The sequence below is a fragment of the Gorilla gorilla genome, chromosome 8 (genome assembly GCF_029281585.2).
Source record: "Gorilla gorilla gorilla isolate KB3781 chromosome 8, NHGRI_mGorGor1-v2.1_pri, whole genome shotgun sequence".
Classification (NCBI taxonomy): domain Eukaryota; kingdom Metazoa; phylum Chordata; class Mammalia; order Primates; family Hominidae; genus Gorilla; species Gorilla gorilla.
The window spans coordinates 125845310-125872662 of record NC_073232.2 but is presented as its reverse complement, the minus strand read 5'-3'; the positions used below and the strand labels follow the sequence as shown (position 1 = coordinate 125872662).

General features: G+C 46.2%; 1 protein-coding gene across 3 annotated transcripts in view; it reads right to left on the bottom strand.

The window, feature by feature from the left end:
- The window catches only part of HABP2 (hyaluronan binding protein 2), a 36618-nt gene extending 15996 nt beyond the window's left edge, over positions 1 to 20622 (bottom strand). The window contains exons 1-2 of one of the 3 annotated variants that reach the window (XM_019035279.3): positions 20480 to 20622; positions 6151 to 6187 (exon numbers count right to left, since the gene is read on the bottom strand). In XM_019035279.3, the coding sequence (XP_018890824.3) occupies positions 6151 to 6187; positions 20480 to 20548 (106 nt within the window). In that variant the 5' untranslated portion in view covers positions 20549 to 20622. The remainder of the gene's footprint in view (positions 1 to 6150; positions 6188 to 20479) is intronic. The other 2 variants (XM_004050115.4, XM_019035278.3) reach the window with 2 other exon arrangements.
- Between the last annotated feature and the right edge of the window lie 6731 nt (positions 20623 to 27353).

Sequence of the window (27353 nt, the reverse complement as noted above, 5' to 3'; positions counted from 1 at the left end):
AAATCTAGGAGGTGTATTGTTCACTCTAAGTTGAGAAACCTGAGGCTGACAGAGATTGAGTAACTTGGCCAAGGTCACATAGCTACTAAAGGGCAGGATATGAACTATGGCAGTTTGTCTCCATACAACCCCTAAATCTCACTAGCTCAACTGTAGCACTCAATTGTTTCAACTGGGGTCTTACATTGCCTTGGATACTCCCACACTTACCCTTGGGAAAATGTGTCCCACCATCCCCATTGACTATCCAGCCTGCTCATTAGGAATTTCCCAAGGATAACCTTATAAAAGTTCATGGATCTTGCCTACAGTTGTAAACCTCACACTAGACTGGTCATTGGGAAAAAAAACAGGTATGTGTAAGGTTGGCTGGACTCAAGCTCTTTGCTCTCTGGGGCCTTGGCGGGGAGATATTGGTAGCTCTGTGGCTGGTAGGTCTGTGGAAGTTTGGGATTTGAAGAAAGTCAGGTTGACTTTGCTCTCTCCAGCCGGCGGGAGTACGGCAAGTCGGCAAGTTGAAGCTGCAAGGAAGCTGTCCAGAGATGCATATGATAATAAGGCGTGAGCAAATGCAGATAGCTGACTTGAAAAGGCATTCCTACGGAGCCAGCTGATGGCTTGGAGGATGGCACTTTACCTAAGCCTGATTATCAACCACATTATCTTACTCATCTCTCAGTCATTCTGTTAGAGTCTTTATCTCTCTGGCTTTTGAAAAATCGACTTTTGCACAATGGCTGTTTTATATTTCCCATTAAAATGGAACTAGCTTTTTATTTCTTTTTTGAATACGCCAACTCTGGTTTCTTGCCAAAGCTTCACCTCATTTATCACAGTGTCAAGTCAAGACTCCCTTGGCTTGCTCATTATTTCTCCCGAAGTGCTTTTCCCCACTATGAAAATGCTCCCGGGGGAGGCCACCTTTTTAGGGCTGAGGATCCAGGTTGAAGATAAGGCCATTGTCTTCCTGGAGCAAATAAAGTTTTCCTCCATCTAGCATGATAAAGCAGAGAAAGAGAGGGAGAAAGTGAGGAAAAAAATATTTTTCTGAGTTTGACATGAAAGATTTCAAACTGACATTTAGGGGAGACAATGGGGTTTGATAAGGAGCTGATTGCATTGCTTAGCTATTTCTTTTTCTTTGAAGAATTTATTTTTGTTTTTCCAACAGGTGTTTATAGATAAATGCCCTTCAGGTTGCTTCTGTAATTTCTCCCATCTCTCCCACAGGTTGGCAGTCAGACTAGCTAATCTTGGCAAGGCCATTAAGAATTACTTCTTTTGCAGATATTTAGAAATGGGGAAGATTCTGATGTAGATGGTATGGTGTGACTTTTCCAGGTGACGAGGGATGAATGAAATGTCTGTTAGAGGATTTTGACTTGAATCCAGACCTATTAACAAGGTCTGCTTACCTCTCAGTGAAGCCAAAGAAGAAATAAAATACATTGGCTTTGAATCATATTCCTGCTAAGAAAGGCTTCCTATTCTCTAGGGCCCATGGGCCTCAGTCAAGATGGATAGAACGAGCAAAGCTCAGTTGCCCCAGGTAGCCAGGGTGGAAGAAGCCATCCAGCTGGTGGCTATGCAAGGAAAGTCACAAAGATCCTTTCCATTTGGGATGGGCTGCCATGTGATTTGAAGGTGCTTTACAGGAGCATCATCTGGGAGGGTTTCTCCACTTCCAGGATTAAACCTTATTTTGTCTTTCCCATTATGTTGGCACTTAATCCTATTGTCTGCGTATGTAACTCGTCTTGTGAACCTACAATGGACCAAGTGTTATGCCAGGTGCAGGATGGCATTGGGAATGGTGCAGAGTTATACAAATAAGAGTAGGATGTGGCCTTGTCCTCAAGGAAGCCTCCAGCCAAGGTTGGGTAGGGGATGAAAGCCAGCTAAGGAAGGAGATTAAAGAGTAGTGAAGAGGTGAGGGAGCTAGAAGTGACCAAGTCTAGGCCTGGCGCCCTCAAGTTCCACAGTGAAACTCTGCTTCAGTATGAGCCAATCTGATGACAAAAATAGCCCTTGATTCTCCACCCCTCCCTGCACCCACACCCTTTGCAATGTGACTTTTCAGTTTCTCCCACCAAGAGATGGAGTCAGTTTCCCTGACCCTTGGTTCTGGGTTGGCCTTAGGACATGCTTTGGCCAATAGCACGTGTGATGGAAGGATGATGTGCCAGCTCAGAGCCTGGGCCTCAGGAAGTCTTGTTCTCTCTCGACTCTGTATCTCTCCCACTACTGGACCCACATGACTGCCATGTGAACAGTTTGGCCTATTCTGCAAGAGCATATGAGAACATGTGGACAACGGCTGGCCTAGTGGTCCTAGCTGAGGCCTCAGACATGTAAGAAAGCCCAGCCAATATTCAGCAAGATAAGAGGCCAGCCAATCTGCCAGCTTCTGCAGACACATGAGCAAGCCCAGTCAAGATCAACTGAGCCCGATGCAGCCCAGAAGAACTGCCCAGCTGAACCCAGCCAAAATTGTCAACCCAAAGAATTGTGACCTAAATACATGGTCAGTGGTTTAAGCTACTAAGTTTGGGGTAGCGTATTATGTAATAATAACAAACCGACACACAGGGCTTGATTGATATTAGATTGCTAATGGGATAAGAATTTTAGTTACAAGAGCATTCCTCTGTGGCCCAGTTGGCTGGAGAGTTTTAAGTGTCATAGCTAGATCTCAGATGGCACCTCTCTTGGGTATTTGGTCTATCTTATTTGTTTCCTCCAACTTGATAGTTAGTTTCTTAAGAGGAAGGCCCATTTCCATTCCTCTTTTAACCCCAGAGTGCCCAGCACAAAGCCCTACCTGTAGTTAATGTATGTGATTGACAGATTTATTTTTCCCTTAGTGGCTAAGCCTTTCTGCTTTCTGATTGGCCTGCATGCAGCTTTGCTGGCTAAAAAAATGGTGTCTGCTTAAAGCAGAGCAAATAGGGAATTTCAGTAAGAAACTGTGTAAGAAATGGGTCAAAGGTACTTGGCAAAGAAAATACCTGATGAGCTCTGTAGAGATCTAGAAAATTGTCCACATATTTTCCTGGGTAGAGAGGCACAGCAGCCTGACATAAATTTTGGCTCCACCGGTAGATTGTAGAAAAACAGTCCAGGTTTAAACATAGATTATTTGTGACTTTCTCTAGGCTATAGAAAAGGGAGGAGCTTTGGGAAAGAAAGGGACAGCTGTTCAAGAATTTTCTATCAGGAATAAAAAGAAATTCTTGTGAGTTTGTCTAGTTTTCAGTCTGTTTCTAGAAATTATCAGGAAGGATCATGAGGGTATCCTGAGTTAAGCCAAATTATCCTAATAATAGGTTATAATGTGTTGAGTATTTTCTATGTATCAGACACTAAACTAAACAAATGTGGTTGCCCACAATCTTACTTCACCTTAAAGCAACCCTATGGCATAGGTATTATTATTCCTATTTTGCAGATAAGGAAAAATGAAGGCCAAATGAGATGACATCATAACCCAGGTCTACCTAACTCCAAGTTTTATTTGCCTTTTTACGATCCTGGAATCTCTTATAGGTTTGGGTTTCATGAAACTCCTTGGGTTTTAGCTTTCAGGAAGTAGCATGCATTGGGAAACCTTCTTAAGCATATGCTTCAGGTCCCTTGACCAGGATTAACTCAGTCCGTGTTTGGGGTCTCTCAGAAAATGCTCAGAGTTCCTGCGATGGGAGCTTTGCAGCTGCTCTGGTTAAGGAGCTTGCCAGATGTGTGGAACAGAATCAAAATCCCCGGAATGTCGTCCCTGTTGGTGTCATCCATCACTGTGGCACAGACGGCTCCTCTGAGGGCCTCCTCCAAACCCCAGCCCTGTCGGCCTGCATTTGACGCTTCCAATCTGGCTGGCTGGGCAAGCCCAGCAGAGACTCTTCGCTGGCAGGCAGTAGGACAGCTGATGGATGGGCTCAGCCTGCATTGCTGGGCAGAGCCAAGCCAGCTTTGAAGAGGCATTTCCACAGGCCTGCTGGCTGTCGTGGCACCTGCTTTGAGGAGATTGGCAGACTCTGTCCTGTTTGCTGGCTACCTCCTCCACCACCCATTGGGGACTGTGGAATGGGCACCTTCTGCTCCAGCAAGGCCCTCACCGTGCGCTGTCTCCAGCAAGACCAACCAAAGAAGCAACTTGCCCACGGGCACGAGCACGGGGTCTCTTTCGCCATGCTGTTGTCAAGAGCCAGCAGGGAGCTGACAAATATCATCAAAGCACAACCCCCGTGAGAGGTTAAGTCGGACACTGAACAGGGATGTTTTTAAACTGAATCTACTCTTTGCAAAAAGGCCCAATCTCTACATCTCAGCCCACTCCCTGGAGGCTGTGACACCTCGAGATGGACTCTGGATCCCAGGAGAAGTCTGCTTCAGGGTCCCTTCATTTATATACCAAACTGTCTGAAGGTAGTTTCTTGAGGGTTAAATTAAATACTCTTCACTCCCTATAAGAGGTTTTTCAGCCTGTGCTTAAAAAGCCTCCAGTGATGGGAAACTCATTACCTCCTGAGAGCCCAGTGGCCCATTCAGATTTTTGGACAACTCTGATAGTGAGAAATTTCTTCCTGTTTGCAGATCAAATCTGACCCTGTAGCTCCCAGTCTGTTTGATTAAAGCTATAAATCTATGGGCATATAGGCTAACTCCACTCCCTTTCCATGGTCTCTGTTCAGTAGGGCCACTGCTTACAGTTGCTCAAGTTGTTCACTGCACAATTCCAGGGTGTCATGAACTCACTGTAGATGTCTCTTACAACTTTCTGGCAGCTGGCAGTAAAGTCAAGGGCCCTTGAGTCTTCCGCACTTCTTTTTCTTCCACTGTGTCACCCCATAGCTCCCACAGCCCTGTATCTCTGAAAATCAGACCCAGGGATCCCCTTCAGCAGTGCCTGAGCAATTTGTGCTCAAGGCTGGGGAAGAGGCCACCCTTCCAGCCCCCTGGTCTTGGCTCCTCCCTGGACTCCACGTGTGGGTGGTGGTGTGGCCATCAGCTAGGGGATAACTCTCTGAAATACGCGCCTTCAGAGGAACTGAACTATGTGTCATTGAATATCCTTCATGTTGGGGAAAGACACGGATTTCCTCAAAACCCCACACACCATGCCAATATACATTTCTCTTCAACTCCACAAACATCCTCTGAGCACCTGGGACAGAATGAAGACCTGGCCTCATCTTTCTGCCCATCCAGGGTTTGCTGCTGGACAATATTGACTGTCAAACTGAATTTGGCCCAGTTACTGCCATCTTTGTGCCAAATAAATCCTTGATTCAAGGTTCAGATGTGGCCGCAGTCTCCATGTGTTGTCTGCCTGGCTATGGCGCTCTGTGGGTGACCAGCATAGATCTCTACCAGTGGGGTTGTTGGCCTCTGGCCAGATGGAGTGGCGAGCAGAATTTTCTCCACTGTGGCTCAGAGCTGCAAAGGGAGACTCGAACCCAGAGCCAAAGGACTAGGAGTGCATGATGTAGAAGGGGTGGCCCTGCTTAGCTTGCGCACGCTGTGGGCACAAGGCCGAGGACACAGGAAAAGGAGACAATAAGAGAGCGAGTCTGTGAGACAGAGAGCCTTTGTGAAGATACAGGATCCACCGGTTGGTAGACGCGTCGAGCCTGAGGAAGCAAACCATTTGGGCAGAGAAGACAATGGCAGAGGTGCTGGTGGGAGGGTATCACCAGGGCAGGTCAGCCCGGAGGCTGCCCTCGCACAGAAAGAGGTGGAGCGGATGAGTGTGGTACAGGGCTGGCCTGCCTGGAGCCAGGCATTTTTCATCTCGCCCTCACTTTGCCTCAGCCTTTCACCTCATTTCAGCCTCCAATTCACTGTGTGGCCAGGAGTAAATTGCTTCCCCCTCTAGGCCTCAGTTCTTTATAAAATCAAGGGTTTTAACTACGTAGGCAGTATTTCCCTTGGTATCCTGAGCCTGGGCTCAGCGGTGTCCACAGGAAACTCAAAATTGTGTAAAGCATTGTGGGTTCACAAATTTTGAGGGCAAGTTCTCAAAGGTGCCTGTGACAACCTGGAACCAGTTGAACCCTGAGGTCCCTCCAACACTTCCATACTTAGGACTCCTTTTCACCAGCCCAGAACCAGCCTGGGATTGGTGGGAAGCCCCAGGGAGATCAGCACACTTACCTGGGTCCAGGCTTTCCAATAAAGACATCAGGGAGAACTGAAAAACAAAACAACACAGCAGATCAGCGTTGAGATGGAGCTCTGCCGGGCGCGCTCCTTAGCTGTCAGCCAGAGGAGAGCGTATGGGGTGCAGGTGCACTGCGTGCTTTCTGATGGTTGTGGCTGGGATGGAGGTTGAAGGGAGGGGCGATGGGGTCTATTTGAAGATATACCCCCTCCACCACCACCACCTGTGCCCGCTGAGCACTGAAGCATTGTCCTTCTCCACAGCAGGGGTTCGTGTCAGTTGTCTGCACCTGTCCTTGCTTTGGAACACGGCTGCCCAGGTGCTGGTGTGCTCGTCAGTTGCAGTGAGTTTCATCTACTCCCTGCCTGATCACACATTGCTGCATTTCATACTTATAACAGCCCTATGAAGAGGCTTGCATCAGCCTTGTTTACAGATGAGAAAATTTGGACTTGGAGGTCACATAGCTGTGATAGGATTCGGAATTCATGCTGAAATCTAGGTGATTTCTTCAGGTGACAGTTCCTGGGGATTGGGGATGGACAGATGCTTAAAACCCTTCAGTGGCTTCTGGTTGTTCTTAGAATAAAATGCAAACACCTGCCATGACCTACAAATCTCCTCCCATACTCCTCCCTCCCATTGCCCCTTACTAAGCTTCAGCCACACCTGGCTTCAAAATGGCGCAAGATAAATTCCTTCCACCTCAGGGCCTTGGCAATTATTGTTGCCTCTGCCTGGAAGCCCCCCCTCTATGACCTTCGCTAGGTCTCAGTTTAAGTGTCATCTTCCCTGAAATATCCCATCAATATGACATTTCCCTATCCCCACTGTTTTGTCACTGCACCCGCTTATTCCCTCCATGATCCTTATTGCAGTGCATAGATTTACATTTGTTTATTTGCATGTCACCTGTCTCTCACATCAGACTCTGTCCTCCAGAAAGGCAGGGATTTTGTCTGTTTTGTCATTGATGTATTACCCAATACCTAGCATAGAGCTTGGCACATGGCATTCCTCAAAAAGATTTGCTAAATAAATAAATAATGACATAAATATTTCCTTTAATATGCAGTACTCAACCCGAAAAAGAAAGTATTACTCATTTAATAACTGGAGTATGCTCTCTTCCACTTTAATCAGGGGTCAGCAAATAAGGGCCCTTGGGCCAAGCCTAGCAGTTGTGTTTTTGTAAATAAAGTTTTATTGGAAAACAACCATGCCTGTTTGTTTATGGCTGCTTTTGTAGAGAGAAAGTATAACCCCAAATATTTACTATCTGACATTTTACAAAGTTTGCTGAACCCTGATTTAAAGAAATGAGAGTTCTACCACTAGACAGCTTTCCCTTTGGGTCTTGGCCGCCAGAAAGCTGAGATCAATGAGATACATCAAGCTAGGCAGTTTGGTATATTTGCTGCTTCTACCCTCTGCAGAATTTCTAATTTTCTGTTTTACTGTAGGCTTCCTTACATGATTTTGGGAATTAGGTAGATGATAAATTAGGAAAGAAAAATAAAAAGAAATAATGCATCCTGATATGCTGTACTGAGGATGTAAAATATCAACAGATAGTACTCTTGGCAAAAATAGTTACCCTGAATTTACTCATGAGGAACATGACAGATTCAAATTGTGAGATTCAAATTGCAGGGCATTCTACAAAACCCCTAGCCTAGCCTCCAGAAAAACATCAACACCATAAAAGACAAAAAAAGATGGGAGGACTGTATTTTTAGTAAAGGACATGGCAACGAAATGCAGTGTGTGACTCTTAATTGGATCCCGCATTTAAAAACAATGGCAAAAAGGACATTGAGTGCTGTGGTTTGTGCTGACTTGGATATTTGTCCTCTCCAAACCTCATGCTGAAATTTGATCCCCAATGTTGGAGGTGGGGCCTCAATGTTGGGGCATAGGGGTGGATCCATTACGAATGGATTAGTGCTCTCCCTCAGGGTAAGCAAGCTTTCACTCTATTAGTTCCTAGGAGAGCTGGTTGTTAAAAAGAGCCTGGCACCTCCATCCCTCCCTCCTGCTTCCCCTCTTGCCATGTGATCTCTGTACACTGGCTCCCCCTTCCTTTCTGCCACGAGTGGAGGCAGCTTGAGGCCCTTGCCAAAAGCAGCTGCCCAATCCTGGACTTTCCAGTCCTCAGAAATCCAAGCCAAATAAACCTCTTTTTTAAAAAAATACATCACCCAGCCTCAGGTATTCCTTTGTAGCAACACAAAATGGACTAAGACACTGAAACAAGTGGGAAATTTGAATATAGACATATTAGACAATATTATTGTGTCAATGTTGACTTTCTTGAGAGTAAACAATGGTATTGTAGTTCTGTAGGAAAATGTACTTATTCTTAAGAGACGCTGGCTGGGCGTGGTGGCTCACGCCTGTAATCCCAACACTTTGGGAGGCCGAGGTGGGTGGATCACAAGGTCAGGAGATCAAGACCATCCTGGCTAACAGTGAAACCCCGTCTCCACTAAAAGTACAAAAAATTAGCTGGATGTGGCGGTGGGCGCCTGTAGTCCCAGCTACTCGGGAGGCTGAGGCAGGAGAATGGGGTGAGCCCAGGAGGCAGAGCTTGCAGCGAACCAAGATTGTGCCACTGCACTCCAGCCTGAGCTACAGAGCGAGACTCCATCTAAGAAAAAAAAAAAAAGAGAGAGACGCTTGGTGAAGTATTTAGAGTGATGTCTACAATTTACTTGCAAATGATTCAGCAAACAAACAAACAAAACAACTATACACACAGGAGAATGAGAGACACAGCAACTATAACAACATGTTAACAATTGTGGCATCTATCTGGATGAAGAATATTCATTGCATTATTCTTCCCACTTTTCTGTAGGTTTAAAAAATTACAAAATAACATGTTGGTGAGGGGAAAGGAACGCAAAAAAAGGAAGAGAGGCCATTTGTTATCTGGGACTGTGCCTCTGTCTAATGACTTCCTGGCTAACCACCTCCCCCACACCCTGTTTCTGCAGGCAGTGAGATGGGACAGGTGTTCTGTTTGGGGCTGAGGGTGGGGGTTGGTAGTGGGGAGGCCTGGCAGAGGAAGGGCAGCTTAGGCCTTAGGGGTGCTCCTGGGCTTAGGGTGAAGGATTGCCAGAAATGGGTACCTCTGGGGTTGAGTGCCAGAGAGGTGCCATGAGGGGACCCTAATATGGTTTGGCTGTGTCCCTACCCAAATCTCATCTTGAATTGTAGCTCCCATAATTCCCATGTGTCATAGGAGGGACCATGTGGGAGGTAATTGAATCACGGGGGTGTGTTTTTCCTGTGCTGTTCTCATGATAGTGATTAAGTCTCAGGAGATCTGATGGTTTTATAATGCGCAGTTCCCCTGCACACACTCTTTTGCCTGCCACTATGTAAGACGTGTCTTTCACCTTCTGCCATGATTGTGAGGCCTCCCCAGCCATGTGGAACTGTGAGTCTATTAAACCTCTTTTTCTTTATAAATTACCCAGTCTCGGGTATGTCTTTATCAGCAGCATGAGAATGGACTAGTACACTAAGACTTCAAGGACAAAGGTTACCCCTTCTTCAATCTCGCCCTCATCACCCCTAGTCATCTGGGCCTTGGTCCTGGTCTTTGCTCCCTGCCTTGCCTTTCTCAGGGCAGGGCCTGTCTGTCTAGACCTGTCTCCACCAAGTCCTGAGGAGATTCCCTACGAATTCCTCTCTTTGAGCCGAACAGGATGGGCCATGTCCTAAGAAGTGGGCAGAAGACTTTGAGGGACATCCTTCCTCGGGGTCCAGCACGGAAGGGCCCTCCAGGACCTGCACCTGGGCCAGCATTGCGCATCCTGGCTCCAGCTGGAGCCTGAGGGACAGCCGGGTGCCATGCTGCCTACAGCCAGCAGGTGGCAGACGTTCCCTTCCTAGGAGCTGACGCTCGGAGGGAAACCAAACAAAAAGAAAGCCGAGACTTCCTCGGCTGGGCTCTCGGGGAGCCTGAAGCCGATGTGCAGCTTGGGCTGCCTGTCAGGGGGTCGCCGGAATCTGAAGCAAGTCACTCATTTTGTGACTCACAGTGTCCACCCACAGAGAGGGGCCGTGGTGCAATGTGGAAACTGGTAGCCCGAACACCTGGCTGGATATTTAGGGACCGTATGGGAAAGTCCAGGCTGATAGTCAATTACTTATGCCTATATCCGGATCCCTGAAACTAACCTGGATGATGGTAGGTGGGAAGGGTGGACAAAGTATTTGCCTCATTTCATTCCATCATTCCATTATCTCTTCTCCCAGAGACAAGAAAATGATAGAAGAGCCCTTACTCCTGAGACTTGCACATTCAAAGAGAAAGATCGATGGAAGAGTAGGAGGAAGAGATAACTAAGGAGAAAACTGTTATCTCAGTTCACATTCCTTTAGAGCTGACAATGTGCCATCAACTGTGCTAAATATTTTACGGGCATTTTGTCTTGTTTGTTGCACACAATACTTCATAATTTAGGTATTATGATTATATCCAATTTAGAGGTGAGAAAACTGAGGTTTTCAGATATTAAGTTGTCTAAAATAACTTAACTAGGAAATGCTGGAGCCAGAACAGGAGAGTGTCAGTCTCACATCAGAGTCCTTGCTCTTAGTCACCATTGTGAGAGACCAGGAAGCTGCCGCGTGTACACAGTAATAAAGCAAGGATGGAGGAGAAAGAAACAGAAAAGCTCATTAACCTTGAGAGGCAGGTGTTGAGCTAGGTTCAAAATCAGGGGCACTGTTCTTGGAATGCTTTATAAAAAGGCTTATATGTGGGCCGGGCGCGGTGGCTCACGCCTGTAATCCCAACACTTTGGGAGGCCGAGGTGGGCAGATCACTTGAGGCCAGGAGTTGGAGACCAGCTTGGCCAACATGGCAAAACCCCAACTCTACTAAAAATACAAAAATTAGCCAGGCGTGATGGCAGGAGCCTGTAGTGCCAGCTACTCGGGTGGCTGAGGCACACAATCGCTTGAACCTGAGAAGTGGAGGCTGCAGTGAGCAGAGATCGTGCCACTGCACTCCAGCCTGGGTGAGAGAGTGAGACTCTGTCTTAAAAAAAAAAAAAAAAGCTTATCCAATCTGGCCTAGGCCTGGCAGGCCACAGAGAGGGCCTACTTGGCCCCAGTGACAGCTGGAGAAAGTACAAAAGTCAGATTGAGCCTCGGCCAGCCTACTGCAGTAAACACATCTTAACAAACATCTTCACCCAGATCAAAAGGCATGTAAGCCACTGCCCACTTCTCCCACCACATCCATTCCTAGTTTCAACAGGGCTAAAATAGCACGTGGGCCCAGCTGAGCCATCTTCTCTTAAAGGGTGGACGCTGCTGCTTCTGCACATGGTAAGGTAGCTGCTTTGTAGTATATTTAGCAAGACCATTCTAGATCCAACTACTGTTTATTCTACTCCACACTTGGGCTTTCTCAATGGATCCCTGGCTCAGGACACTGACTTCAAGGTTAGGAGCAGGCCCTTAGCAATGTTAAACTCCCTAAGCCACCAGAGTCTCAAAGTCTGGTGTCCTCCCAGGTTAAGGCTGGTTAGTGAGGAAGGCAGGGAGAGGAGGATCCCGTGTCTCTGAGTCTTACTGATTTACAGTGTAATCTCCTTGTGGGTGGGGTGCACATACATCAAGTCTATTTTGTCCTATCTTTAATCCAGTGATTATTTCAACTAAGATTCTTCCTCTGCCTTCCAGAATTCCAAAACTTCTGGAAGACAAAACAAAAAGCCTAACAGTCTGAGTTGATGTATTCCAGAAATTCGTTGGTAGAAAATGTTCTCAGAGGGATTAGGAGGCAGTGATGGGGGAGATAGGGCCAGATTTGTCTTTTGGGGACAGAGACTCAGCTCAGAATGAACTAAGAGCAGAGAAATCTTCTGCTTGCTGGATAAAAGGTTGGGACTCTAATCACACCATCTCTTCCTCCTTGCATGTTCTACCCTATGCCTGGTGGTAGGCCACATGTTGCCAACCACCAGGGAGGCGTTACTCCCAAGGGCAGCTGGGGAGGAGAGACCTCTGTACCATGGCCATGGTTGAGGCTGCAACCTCTGGACTGGAAGGTGGACAGGGACAAGTGTGCACAGTTCAGCAGGGCCAGTCCCCTTGCTGGGCAAAGAGCTCAAGGCCAGAGCGAGTAGTGGAGGTGGCAGAGGGCAGTGGCTGCCAGTGCCCAGGCCAAATCCTCCCTCATGTTGTTCTTCTCTGGCTCCTGCTACAAAGATAAGCGATGTCATTTCAGCCTGAGTTGAAATCATCACTGGATTAAAGATAGGACAAAATAGACTAGACGTATACACTCCCCACCCCCAAGAAGATTACACTGTAAATCAGTAGGATTCAGAGACACGGGCTCCTTCTCTCTCTGCCCCTCCTTGACTTTCTGTCTAACCAACTTTATCCTAGAAGACACCAAGATGAGCAGTTGTGCCAAGCCACTCAGTCCTTTTATTTGAAAATTGTGGTAACATATACAGAACATCACATTTATCGTTTTGACCATTTGTAAGTGTACCATTCAGTGATACTAATTACATTCACAATGCTGTGTGCCCGTCACCACTCTCTAATCCCGAAACTTTTTCGTCATCCCCAGCATGGACTGTACTCGTTGAACAGAAACGCCTCCTTCTTATTCTCCCTCAGCCCTGCTAATCTCTAGCCTACTTTCTGTCTCTGTGCATTTGGCAATTCTAAGTATCTCATGGAATCGGAATCCTACAATATTTGTCCTTCTGGGACTGCCTTTATTTCACTGTGCATCATGTTTCCAAGGTCTTCTAGGTAGCATGTATCAAACTTTCCTTCCTTTTTACAGCTAAATAGTATTCCATTGTCTCTATCTAATCACATGTTGTTTATGCACTCATCTCTTGATGGACATGGGTCATTTACACCTTTTGGCTATTGTGAATAATGCTGCTATGAACATTGGTGTACAGATTTCTGTTCAAGTCTCTGCTTTCAGTTCTTTCAGATATGTACTTAGATGTGGAATTGCTGGGTCCTAGGGTAGTTCTACGATTAACTTTGTCAGGTACCGCCATACTGTTTTCCACAGTGGCTGCACCATTTTACATACCTACCAGCGAGGCCTGAGGGTTCCAATTACTCCACATTCTCACCCACACTTGTTATTCCCCATTCTCGAAAATGATAGCCATCCTAATAGGTATGAAGTGAGCCATCCTAATAGGTGTGAAGTGGTGCAACTCCATCCCTTCGTAGGCACAGGAATCTTGCCCTTCTTGCTTTTGCACACATTGCTCAATGCCGTCTCAAGACTGGCAGGTTCACTGCAGCTTTGCTTTCACCTGAAGCTCAGGGGAAGGGGGCAAAACTCTCACGGGAGAATGTGGAAGCCAAAGGTGAAGGTGCTGGCCAGCAGTGCCTGTGGGTGGTTTCCTTCCTGGACACCTGGGTGAAGCTGTTCACCAGACCACAGTGATGAGCCAGGAGCCACTGTAGAGAGGAACTGACTCAGACCCTTCATCTGCAGAGGAGGAAGATGAGGCCCAGCATGGTGAAGTGACTTGTGTAAGGACATGGAAGCATTGGGGCAGGGGAGGGACTCAGGCTCAGGTCTCCTGGCTCTGACACTGATCACCTATGCCTGGCTCAGAGGGATTCTGTGCAGCTTCCCTGCTATAAAGCCCAGAGCTGGCCACTCAGACCCTTCCCAGCTAAGGGCTGAGCTGCAGCTTCCTGTGACAGTGGCAGGCAGAGATGGGACAGGGGCAATGGGCAGAAAGAGAAGAGTCCCATTTGTACATCCGGAGAATTTCCATTTTAAAGACATGGGTTCTTAAACCTCAATGTGCATAAGAATTATCTGGGGAACTTGATAAAAATACAGATCCCTGGGGCCCACCCGCAGAGGTTGGGCGTCCATGGGTCTGAGTGGGCTGGGAACACAACACACATCTTCCTCCAGTGCCCAGGCAACTCTGCCCTTGGCCACGCTTTGGTTATACCAAGCTCTGTTGGGTGTGAAGCTTCTGGCTGAGGAGACTCAGGGCCTATCTTTGCTCCTGTGCAAGTTGTTGAGTTGCTGTGTGCCTCAGTTTCCCCAATTATAAAAGTAAGAATTCCCTTTCCCAATTCCAATGTTTTATTCAAAGAACTTTGGCTGCTCAGGAAGAATATGGCATTTGCAATGATTACTCTGCAGGTGAGACTTGGTGAGAAATATCTGTTCAAATGGCTCATCCCAGGGACTTGGTGCAAACAGATGGTGGTGGAGGGGAGCTTTGAAGGTTAGGGAGTGAGGCCATCCAAGACAAGGAGACTGGGTAAAAATTCTGCATATGATAATGCTCTTGGAAGCCCTTTTAAAAGGCAAGCGAAGGCTGGGCACGGTGGCTCACGCCTGTAATCCCAGCACTTTGGGAGGCCAGGGCGGGTGGATCACTTAAGGTCAGGAGTTTGACACCAGCCTGGCCAGGATGGTGAAACCCTGTCTCTGCTAAGAATACAAAAATTAGCTGGGCGTGGTGGCAGTTGCCTGTAATCCCAGCTACTCAGGAGGCTGAGTCAGGAGAATCGCTTTAACCTGGCAGGCAGAGGTTGCATTGAGCCAAGATTGTGCCATTGCACTCCAGCCTGGGCAACAGAGTGAGACTCCGTCTAAGAAAAAAAAAAAATTAAGACAAGCAAGTGGACAAAACCAAAGCGCAGCTGAGCGTGGGGCTGCCTCATAAGCACAAGCCCCCACGTTTCCCTTTTTGGTCAGTCAGCCCCAGCAAATAGCCCAGGGCTTCAGGAAGGTAACTCCCCCGCTAGGCATCAGCACCACCTCTGCTGAAGCTGTGCTCACTCCTGCACTTTCTGTGGCATCAGACGTGAGCCACTGCGGGTATCTGAGTTGATTGAGGTGGTGCCTAGCCAGGACGTGAAATAACAGCATTAGAATAAAACAGAAAACACAGCGTGAGAAAGTCTTTCTTTTCTCAGGTTGACTGTCAAGCCTTCCAATCCCACCGGGGGAAGGACTGGGGGGTGCTGGTGTCTCTATCCTCTGCCTCCTGCTGATCTTTCCTCTGAGGAGGATAAAGCCGCTTCAGGCTCAGAGCTTTAGCATGTCAACAGCAGCCAGCTAGAATTCAATGACATCACTTCGCTTTCTTTGTAGTAATGACAATTTCCTTTAGAACTAAATCAATTTAGGTAGAGAAAAGGTGAGTCTTTAACAAAAGTATTAAGAAACTAATTTGGGCTTTGGCAGAATTTCTGAAGATGGCTTCATTCATGACTGAAGTTTTGAAAACACTGAACGAACTGGTTTGCTAGCCGGCAAGACTCGATCCTTGTGGTGTCGGAAAGCAAAGGGAAAGCAAAGCTTCGGGGCTATTGAGGGAACGTCCAGATGGGAGCGACTTTGTCTCCTGCTGGAAGCTGGAGTCTCAGGCTGCTGCCCATTTTGACGCCTTTGATACCACACAAAACGGTCTTGTTTGTCTTTGGGCAGTGCCAGGCATGATGATCTCAACCACAGTGCTTGTGAGCATAGAACTAGGCGTTGGGCAGACCTTGAATCCCAGAGCTGTAACCTCCCAGAGGTGCCATCTTGAGTAGATGATTTAACTGCTCTATGCTTAGTTGCTTGTCTGTAAAATGAGAATGACATTGGTCCCTACCTCATAGGGTTTGAGAGAAGCTTAAATGAGATAATAAACATAAAGCATGCCACATCTGGCAAATGTAAAGACTCCATACGTGGTTGCTGCTACTATTAATTATTACGATTACTCTTACTACTCCTATTATTAATAGCCACTGTTGTCAGTGAGTTTGTTTTGTTTTCTCAGAATGCCGGAAGAGCCGACTAGGGAGAACTTACTCAGCATCAACTTTTCCTGGAACTTGTTTGCGGGTCACAGGCATGGCGCACCAACCCCCTCACCCCCAACCATTTTTCCTGGGATCGTTGCCAAGTCCTAAGCCAGGAAACCTTGTTATATTAATTATGAAGAAAAAGCATGTTTTATTTAAAATCCCGGCTGCCAAATATTCTGCCATGCTGTTTCTCTGTGACAGCAGAATTGCTCTTGCATTTAGGAAACTAATGAATTTAAAATATAAATATACCTGTGCCTGTATACGCATGTGATTTCCTGTGACCTGATTTCCCTAAATACCAGTGTACGCCGCTAAAGGTAATGAATTGGATTTGTGCTTCAGATCAGTTAAAAAAAAATCTATGAGAATTTGCCATGAAAATCAGTCCCTCCCCTTTCCCTAAGACCATGTAGATGGCAGTAAGAGGGAGGAATGCCTCTTCAGTCGCTCCTAGGCCTGAAAGAGACTCTGGCATTCTGGAGGCTTTGAAAAGAGTGGCTCCCATCTTCCTGTCCAAGACCTTGTTTGGTCCTGGAGCCCATGCAGGTGTGGATGCTTGAATTAATCGGATGCTGAGCCTGGTCACTTGCCCATCCCAAACTGGCTCCGATAAGTCAATATCCACAGCATTTCTGAGCAATAACCAGAGAAGTGCACTAAGGCAGAACCAGGCAGACAATGCACATTGGTCAAGAGGAAGAGTTCTAGATAGTATGGGGGCCAGGCATGATGCTTCACACCTGTCATCTTAGCACTTTGAGAGGCCAAGGCTAGAGGATCACTTAAGGTCAGGAGTTCAATACCAGCTTTGTGGAAAATAGCAAAAACCAGTCTCTACAAAAAAAAAAAAAAGAATAAAAGAATCAAAGAGAGAGAGAGGAGCAGGATCTGGGAAACTCAAGCTTCTTTTTTCTTTCTTTCTTTCTTTTTTTTTTTTTTAAACTTTTTTTGAGATGGAGTCTTGCTCTGTTGCCAAAGCAGGATGCAATGGCACCTTCTCTGCTCATTGCAATCTCTACCTCCTGGGTCAAGCGACGCTTCTGCCTCAGCCTCCCAAGTAGCTGAGACTACAGACATGTACCACCACACCCGCTTAATTTAAAAAAAATTTTTTTTTGATAGAGACAGGGTCTTGCTATGTTGCTAGTCTCAAACTCCTGGCCTCAAGCAATCCTCCCACCTTCGACTCCCAAAGTGCTGGGATTACAGGCATGAGCTACCATGCCTGGCCTCAAACTTCATCTAATAACAGCAGCAGTGGCTAACCCTCTCCATGGTGCCAGCCAAGAATGTGAACCCAGTGCTACTCAAATGTCTGATTTTCAAGAAAAGCTGGGAATCTGTATCTTTAATGGGAAATGATCTGTGTTCCAATTTTCAAATGTGGCCAAGCAATTAAAATAAAACTAAAATACTCTTGGAGTCAATCTTCTATCCACCAAGTTAAACTTGAGCTGTGAGCAGAGTGTATTCCAAGCTGCCAATTTGCAACTTCTGACCTATGCAAACTTTTTTGTGGCTCTATACCTGGGAAGATTCTAGAGTTCTAGGGTTTTAAAAGCCCAGAAATGTAAACATTGTTTTAATTGAAAGCACCTCCTTTGCAGGGGAGAGGAGAAGCCTTTGTCTTTCTTCTTTCTAGGGATGGGTTGAGATAATCAGGCAAGCCTGACAAACATTGTCTTCTGGTTTCTGGGCTTGGAGAGGCCAAATTCCATTATGGCTGAGCCCAGCTGGGCCCCAAATCACTCTAAGAATCCTAGCAAGAAGAGATTTCTAAGACAGTCCATGCCTTATTTACAGTTAAGCAGGCCTCCTGTGATGAATGTGGAGTCAGACAGACCTGGCCCCAATCCTGGCCAGAAAGTCATTTTAACATCTCTGGGTTTGTATCTCATCCATAAAACAGGGATAATGATATGAGATTGTGCTGGACAGGTGCTCAAAAATGATATGTTAGAAAAACCAAACCTCGAGTAGAACAGCAAGGCACAATGAATGATGCCCTGGAGTTCACAGCAATGATTTTTGACCCATATCTCTTGGGCTAGTGGATATCAGAATAAAAATCTCCATGACAGATGATCCCAAAGAACAGTCCTCATTTGCTACATGATCTGAATTCACGGGAGAGTACCTGGGTGTCTTTCCAATGAATAGTGACCACAGATCCTATAGCTGCCTTTCTTTGGAGTTTTAGACACGTGGAGTCCATTACGCTCCACCCAGCAAACATGTGCCTGGTCTAAGAGCCTCCTTTCCCTACAGGAAAAGCCATGTCCCTGAAGCTGTATGAACCAAAGAAATCTCATCCTCACCCAGGGACCCAGACAGGAGACTGGCTACACGGAAACCAGTCTGTAATCCAGAGCTCAGCTCTGCCACTCATCAGCTGTATGACTTGGGACGGGCCCAGTTTTCCAGCTTCGTTTCTGTAAAATGGGAGCATAGTAGGAATTACTTCTTGGGGTCCTTCCAGAGATGAACCAATTCATGGAAGGTTCAGGGGCTAGCACTCAGGACTTCTCATTAAATGGTAGCTGTTAGTTATGACTTTTAGCTGTGTGGGGCTGGAGAGGCCACCCAGCCCAGCTGGCTATGTGGCTTCTTTACCCCCATGACACCCCAAACTCTCCAAAGCATCTGAACGACTTGGCCACTTTCCCCTGATGTCTGTATGCTGGCCTGTGGAACACAAGCCGCCTTCCCGACCACCTGTCTGGCACACATCTGGGGTAAGAAAGCATTCCAAAGCCCCGAATCCTCTCTTTGGAATTGACTAAGCTCATTGCCTGAAGGCTAACTCTCATATTTTCTCTTTTATCCATTATTGACTTATAATTTCATTGCTAACCCTAAAAATTCACTAGGGTTTGCAAAAAAGGGATTTTTCGGGACCATTATCCTTTTGTGAACTTCAAACAGACTGTGTCAACGCTTCTCCTTGCCCGCAAAGTTTAGGATCTAATTCTTTCTGACTGGTACATTCTCTGGGCCCCGCATGGGCCTCCGATGATTTCTCCTGCCTTTCTCTAGACCTGTGGTATTTCTGCTGTGTCTCGGCCTCAGACACCAACAAACCATCAAACGATGTAGGGGCTTGACAACAATTTGTAATTACAGCCACCACACACACACAAGTCATGATTTGAAAAGAAAACCCTTTCAGAAGTGAGTCACTTGGCAACTTAATACAGAGCTAAGATAGGTGTCTGAGCACAGTTGACGGAAAAGAAAGGAGAAGCTATTGTTTTAAAAACATGCTAATCAGAAAACTGTAACTTAATCTGCTTAATTCAGGAAATGCTCTATGGAGTGAAATGGGGAACAAAATGCAAAGGTACTTAATAAGATAGAGAGGTTATGACTGTTATTTTAGTTCTCATCCTTTGCCCACTTTCTACCACCCCTCCCAAACAAGGCGGAGTATTCTCTGATTTTTATGGAGAAGTTGTGTTCATTCTTGACATTTTAAGGGAGTAGAGCTCACATTTATTTGCAAGCCACATACATGACCTCGTTTACTTGTGGCCCTCCCCAAATCTATGAGAGGTTAGTACTTGATTTGCAGAAGACAACACTGAGGCCCAGAGAGATTATGTTCCTTGCCCAACATTCCACAGCTAGAATGTGGCAAAGCTGAGATTCGAACCCTGGCTCCAAAGCCCACATTCATGCCTCAGACCACAACCAGCACGGAACTCCAAGGAGACTCTATTTCTGTGCAAGGTCCTCTTTCCATGCCCACAGAGATCCATCTGACACTCTGGGACCATGGCACACAGAAGGAACTAACATCTTGACAAGTCATGTGCTCCGGAAGGTCCTGAGTCCCCCTTTCAAGACTCTCTGATGGGACTTCCCTTCCCTGCGCACTGCAACCTCCCTTGGGCCCCTGCTCACCCTCTCTGCCTCATCTGCTGCTGTCACGGGGAAAAGGAGACAAAGTACTAAACACAAAGCTTCTCCCCAAATCCAAACTATTTATGCAGACCCACTGCCAGGATCTTTTGCAGTCAGCAGGCTTCCCCTCTAAGGCCATAGCACATTGCTTCTTACCCTAGTGTCAGCCACAAATCGCTGGAAAACTGTGTGTGTCAGCACCAATAGATAGGTATATTTTCCTGGGGAGAGAGTTTATAGCTTTCCATGGCTTCTCAAAGGGGTCTATGAGATCCATGACAGATTACAATCCATGCCCTGGGGCACATTTTCTTGCCCCAGTCTCCTTTGCTGGAATGCATTCATGGAGGCTCCACTCCAAGATGGCTCAAGTCAGACACCTGTTCCCATGGGAGTGGCTGCTCAAAAGAAACCAAGCCACAGGCCTGCATTGGTTCTTGTAGTTAGAACATCTCCAACTTGGCAACTCCAGCCTTTCACTCTAAAGTTTCTCATCACTCCCAGCCTAGCTTGGTCCTCCTAGTAAACTTCAGAGTCTCTCAACTACAAATATTAGAAAAGAACACTTACCCCACAGGCTGTCTTTCCCACCAGAGCCATTAACAGCAGAACATGGAGATCAGACATCCTGGCAAACATCTTTGCAGTTTAAGGACTTGTGTTTTGCTCTCAATAAAATTTCTTTTCTTGTCTATGCCTTTAGGGGGGAAAAATGTCAGTCTCCAAGGATTCAGGAACAAATGAAGAGGATGCAAATTATTAACTAGGCATCAAATACTGTTTAATGTTTAATGTTTTGCAAACTAACTATCTTGATTAAACAAATGGCAACTTTGGGGCTGGGCTGAGTTATGAAGTGGTTTCTCTTCTGGGGAGAAACTCTCCAAAGAAAGTAGCTGACATAGCCCCCTGGCTCCACGGTGCACATGGCAGCTGCTGGGTGTTCCGAGCAGTAAGCCTGACAGCGTAACTAGCATCCCAGCCTCAGGATAAAAGATCAGGTGAAGCCTGTGCCACAGGCCTCTGCCAGTGCTGATTTGTACAGAATGTTAATAGACTTCTGGTTCATCAAATCTCAGACAGAATTAAGGCATGGATGGGCTCCTAATAACATCACACTTTATGTTCATGAGACATAAATTAAAGGATGCAAAACTGCTATTGACAAACATTGATTCTGGACCCTTTGAAGTGTTGCCCACAGTTGCTTGTTGGCTTCAAAAGTTTTCTTTTAAACCTCATTACGTAAGGCTTTTACTTTTTAATTAATTTTTCCCCTTTCGCTGGAGTCTTTCTTTGATCAAGCGGAGGAAAAAAAACGTGGTGTTCATATTTCAAGACAATTGTTTCCTATGTTCCTTACTTAGCTATGCTGGTTGCAGGTAAAGTTCTGTCATGCAGCAATTACCTATTAAATGTGGGTTCTTGTGGACACAATTGATCTCTTTAATAGGCATGATCTTAATCTCCTGTAAACAACTGACTGCCCACAGAAATCTATGCCTGGGTTCCAGGAATCCTCCTGACTTGAGTCATAAATCCAGGTTTTGAAATGCTGCTGCCAGCGGAGGCATGTGCTCACCTGTGCCCCCCTGCCCAGCCCTGCCCCTACCTGCCATCCCTGTTTGGCACGCGGACTGCATCAGTGGCTGCATCTACTTCTGAAAGCCAAGTTGCTAGCCGGGGAGGGCCCCACAGATCCCAGCCCAAAAGAATGCCCCAGTCACCAGATGAGCCTTGAAGGACTAGCCAAGTCCTGGTCCTGCCATTTTACCTCCTAAATAACTTCCACATTATTTTCTTTTATCCACATATTTTTGTCTCCATCCTATTTTAGGCAGCCATCAACTCCCCCCACCCCGCCCCCTACACCATCAACATCCACCTGATCACCATAATACAAGCCCATGTTAGTAGTCCCTTTTTCTTTTTATTATTATTATTATTATTATTTTGAGACAGAGTCTCACTCTGTCATCCAGGCTGAAGTGCAGTGGCGTGATCTTGGCTCACTGCAACCTCTGCCTCTTGGATTCAAGTGATTCTCCTGCCTCAGCCTCCTGAATAGCTGGGAATATAGGTGTATGCCACCACGGCTGGCTAATTTTTGTATTTTTAGTAGAGACGGGATTTCGCCATCTTGGCCAGGCTGGTCTCAAACTCCTGACCTCAGGTGATCCACCTGCCTCAGGCTCCCAAAGTGCTAGGATTATAGGCATAAGCCACTGCGCCTGGCTGTAGTCCCTTTTCCTAGAAAGTTCTTCTCTAGCCCTACTCTGTCCTTCCCCTAATCCTTATGACAACCATAAATTTGTTAACTGGAACCCTGCTCACTCCTGAGCAAGTTAATTTAGTTAACTCTCCTAGTTAATGCATCTTTCGTCTTTTAGCCCAAACATTACTTCCTCAGAAGCCCTGCATGCATTTCTTCTTTACAGCATTTATGAGGTTGTAATGTCACAGCCGTATTGCTATTTCATTAATATTTGTTTCCCATTGTCCCCATTAGACTGAAAACTCAGGAGAGCAGGCACTCTGTTTCAATCACCATTGAATCCTTGGCATAGATGCCCAGCACTGGATAGACACTCAATAAGTTTATGTTGGATGAAATGAACAAATGAATGACCACTTTATCCATGTGACAGTTGGACATGTTATCACCAGGATGCCTTAGATAGCATAGCCAACTCAATGTGAGAGGAAAAACTGGATGTGAAAAACTAAAAGTATTTGTGAAATTTTAAGCACACTTCAACTTATTCATGAACACTCCATTAATATTCATCAAATACTTACAGAAGCTCTGCTGTGAGCCAGGCATTGGTGATGTGGGGATGAAGGAGGCAGATGTGAACTGGTTGAGGAGGAGATGGGCAGACAGTGAAAAAGTAAACAGTTAATTTTCGTTAGTGATTTCTATGAAAAAGAGTGAAACAAGGTGATGGAATAGAAATCCTCATGGGCGGGACGATGGGAGGTGGTTACCATGACATGGTGGCCACGGTGACATGGTGGCTAAACAGGACATCGGTGCAGTGCTGAGGATTTTGTTGGTGGTTACTTGATCCCAGAGCAAGGGCCAAGGAGGCAGCACACATGAGGACTTTGCTGGAGTCTTCACAGTGTTTGTACAGACGGTAAAAAACAAAAACAGAAATGTTCAGACAAGTCAAACCATGAAATCACTCATGTGACTCAGGCGTCTCTTTTCCCCTCCACTGCCTCGTGTGAATTACTGACCTTCTGACTTTGTGGAGAGATTCCCAGAAAACAAGCCAGAAGCTTTTCTTCCTGTGTCAACAGGAAGTGACCTGGTGAGTTTGCTGTTCATCTTTGTAATGAGATTAATTTCCCTGACATGTAATCTTCTCTTTATTTCAAACAAAAAGGGAACACTTTTGCTCTTTTTGTAATAACTGCAGGCCTTCCACATATTGTCTCTTATTTCCCTAAAGTTTTGTTATCATGACAAAGTGAAATTAAATAAATTTCTACAGTTAGTCCTAAAGGAGAGCATTCTCTAAAATATACTTAATCTTTTTAATTTAGAAGGACAAAAGAAGCTGGCTAATCATGTAATATGTCTTTATCTGGGGAGCTGGAACTAACCTACCTGGGATCTCTGGTTTTTAAATCCAAACACAAAGGCTTTAGTGCTCATCCAGATGGCGGTTTCAGATGTTATCAAGTTAATCTGGTCTCTCTGTTCCCTGGGTGACATTTTCTCACGTGTTGGGTTACGTACTGCTGGAGGGAGTCCCTGCCCTGCATGGGAGGCCTTGGGAGTCTGGTTTCTCTAGTTGGCTGATTCTTTACCAAAAGGAAAGGCTTCTTCACAAGGCCCTTGCCAGACACCCACCCTTTGATGTTCTAGGCAAGGGATTGGTTTTTGCTTTTGTTTTTGTTTTAAGAGACAGGATCTTACTCTGTTGCCCAGGCTGGAGTCCAGTGGTACGATTGTGGCTCACTGAAACCTCAACCTCCCAGGCTCAAGTGATCCTCCTGCCTCAGCCTCCTAAGTAGTTGGGACTACAGACACTTGCCACCATGCCCAGTTAATTTTTAAATTTTTTGTAGAGACGGGGGTCTCACTATGTTGCCCAGGCAGGTCTTGAACTCCTGAGGTCAAGTGATCCTCCTGCCTTAGCCGCCCAAAGCCCTGGGATCGCAGGTGTGAGCCACCATGACCAACTGAGGGATTGTTTTTATGCAGCAATCACCTGTTGGGCCTGAACAAACGTGTTTCATGTTTGTTTTCCTCAAGTACCTTGAGGCTTCTTTCTGCTAAGCCTTCAGGAAGGGGAGGCAGCCTAGAGAAGCACCTAAAAGCAGCAGCTTGGACTCAGAACAGACCTGGGGTTGAGCCCCAGCTCTGCCACCTCCCCACTGTGTGACCTCAGGCCAGTCATTTATCCTTTCTGGGCCTCTGTTTCCTCATCTATAAAATAGGGATAATGTAGCTCTTTCTTCGTGGCGTTACTGAGAGGTGTATATGGGAGCATAAAGGTAAGGTGCCTAGTGCCACAGTGGGCATAGAACAGACTTTTGCACAACACCCTGGCTTTGAAATCAGTGAAGTCTTTCCATGGGATGAGACTTGCTGAGCCCCCTCAGAGATGAAAGGGCCTGGTGCTCAGTAAGTCTAGTCTCCAACCCAGGGAAGGAATGACCACCTTCTGGGGATGAACCCTTGTCTAATTTGATCTCTTTAGGATGGGATCAATGAACACTTTCTGAAAGGGCCAGAGAGTAATTTTCTGTTGCAACTACTCAATCCTGCAGTGGTAGCATAAAAGCAGCCCCAAGTGACACTTATGCTAACTATAAAACTGTATTTACTAAGAGAGGGCCCTGGTTTGCAGACACTGCTTTGGGAGAAAGTGATGCAGTCAAAGCATTGCACAGCTAGAGGGGATACTGGAAAACAATGGAGGCACACTGAGACATGGGAGGGGCCCCTGGGCTGTTGCCACAATGCTGCCCTCAAAGCATTTACCCAGAAATTATGCACACACACCACATCTGGAAATCATCAGACTTTTTTGTGGGGTGAGGAACTAAAGATCATTCAGTCATTCATTCCACAAGTGTTTACTGAGCACCTACTATGTGCCCAGCAGTGCTCTAGGGAGTAAAGAAGACAGGTTGGGTTCCAGCCTTGTGGAGTTACATTTTCACAATGAAATTGCTCAGTCACATGGCTGGTCTTCAGATAAATTCCTAAAATCTTCACTGATCAGAGAAGACATCCTGCAGGGAAGTCCCTGCTCTTTCTTGTGGTCTCATAGCCCCCCTGCCTGTTCCATTAACTTCCGCTTTTGGGAGGAAGGAGCAACGGAAATGCCTTGTTAACTGGGCATGAGCCCTTCCCAGCTCTGCTGCAAGGCCCCAAGCTCAGTTCAGTATGTTCATATCCACTGGAAATTCATTGGTACTGCACATCCCATTCTCTGACCTGGAAGGCACTAGGATGCCCCCACATTTGTGAAAGGAATGCATTTTTGAGCATATGTATTGAAGAGCTTCTGTGTTTCAAGTGGTTTTCCAATCCTGAGCTCCTACAAGGCTTTATAACTACTCTGTAAGGTAATTTGGCCCATTTTGCAGTTAAAGAAAGTGAGGCTCAGAGAGGTTAGATATAATAAATTGCCCAAGGGCACATAGCTTAAAACAGGGCCAGGATTTGAAGTCTTCTGACTTCAAGCCAACTGCTTTTGCCACTCTACTGCATGGACTCCAGGGCCTGGAGTAGGGCTACCTGAGCACTTATTGAAGAAAACAATATATTGAAAAGCTAAGACTTCCCATTGCCTGGCCAGTTTTCATTTTCTCTTCTTCCTTACTATATTACTCTTTAGCTGTGGCAATGGGCCCAGTGTTTATTAAAGAAATGATGCCTTTCCAGTGCCCCTCCAGCAACTGCAGCCACTACCATCTTAGGTTGGGTTTGCTGGGAAATAGAGCCACTGAGATTGTGTGCAGAAAGTTTGACAGGGGCGTAGTTTTGGGTTCCGTACACATGGGGGAGGGAGGAAAGCAGGACTGGGCAGAAGAAGAAGGGGTTGCAATGCAGTTGCAACAGAGGCCCATCCACAGAAAGTTCTGGAGCTAGGATGGCCTCAGTGTTGTCCTGTGATAACCCAAGAGGACTGGACCTTTGTACTGGGATGGTCCTACCATTGGATAGGAGCTGCCCTCCTGGAAGTGGTGTGACTTTGGGCAATTCTCTTTGGTTAAGAACAGTCCTCAGAAAATAACTGGATGAAATTATTCTATATACTATATAACCAAATTATATTATAATAATAATTTGGTTAAGGGTAATCCTCAGCTGAGAGCCCTCTGCAGCTTACACCTGGCAGCTGAAAGAAAGGGTTCCTCGTTTGTGAAGAGGGGACCTGTGGGCATACACAGCACCCACTCCAACTATTAGCTGGAAATTCATTCCACATCCCTTAGCCCAAGTACCCAAATCAGGAAACCTGAATGGCTCAGCCAGATGTTGGGTGAACATCACAATCTATATTTAGTCTACTCAGAGATGGCTGGGGCCACAAACACGGCTAGGCTGATCCACGGGGCAGACAGGCAAGGATGTGTAGTTGGATTAATCAATACCAAGGAGAAAACCAGAATGCCATTGTGGAAACCATCAGCTCTACACAGTCATTAGTCTGAGCTACAAATTTGTAGCTAATCTTCTTGTTGGCCAAAGAAAAAAGAAAAATCTGATCATTTGGCATGATTTACATTATCATGTAAGTGAATTTTATAGGAAAAATAATATTTTATCCCCGCATGGTCAATTCCAGGTCAGTTTTCATTTTTACAAAAACCTTATGAGGTAGTGAGCACAGGTTGGAGTTGGTTAAGCAGGAGAAGGAAGCCCCTAGGACACAGTGACAATCGTGAATTCCATGTGGCCCCTCAGCACGGCCAGACGAAGCGTGCCTGTCTATGAGGCTGAGCATGAGTCTGGATGAACCCGCGATACTGATTCTCTTCTTTTTGCAGAAGCAGATGTTGAGTGTCCAGCACACAGTCGGTGCTCAAAGAGTGCCAGCTGGGAAGCAGGAGGAATGAACAGCCACTTCCTCTGCTCCCTTAGACAAGGGCTCTAGTACACACACAGCTTTTCAAGTCAGAAACCTGAGAAATCGTGGGCTCTTCTTTTCCTCCCCCTTCCCAAATCCAAATTATTGGCATGTTTCTACCTTCAAAATGCATTTCAAATCCTTCCAGCACCTTCCACTTCTGCTGCCTGCAACCTAGTCCAAGCCCATGCCATCTCCTGCCTCACCTGCTGAGGTAGCCCCCTCCTGGCTCTGTCTGTTTCTGCTTCTACCTCTTGTTAAATCCATCCTCCCATCTCCTTGCATTTATCTTATAAAAACCTCATCAGAGGCCAGGTGCAGTGGCTCATGCCTTTAATCCCAGCACT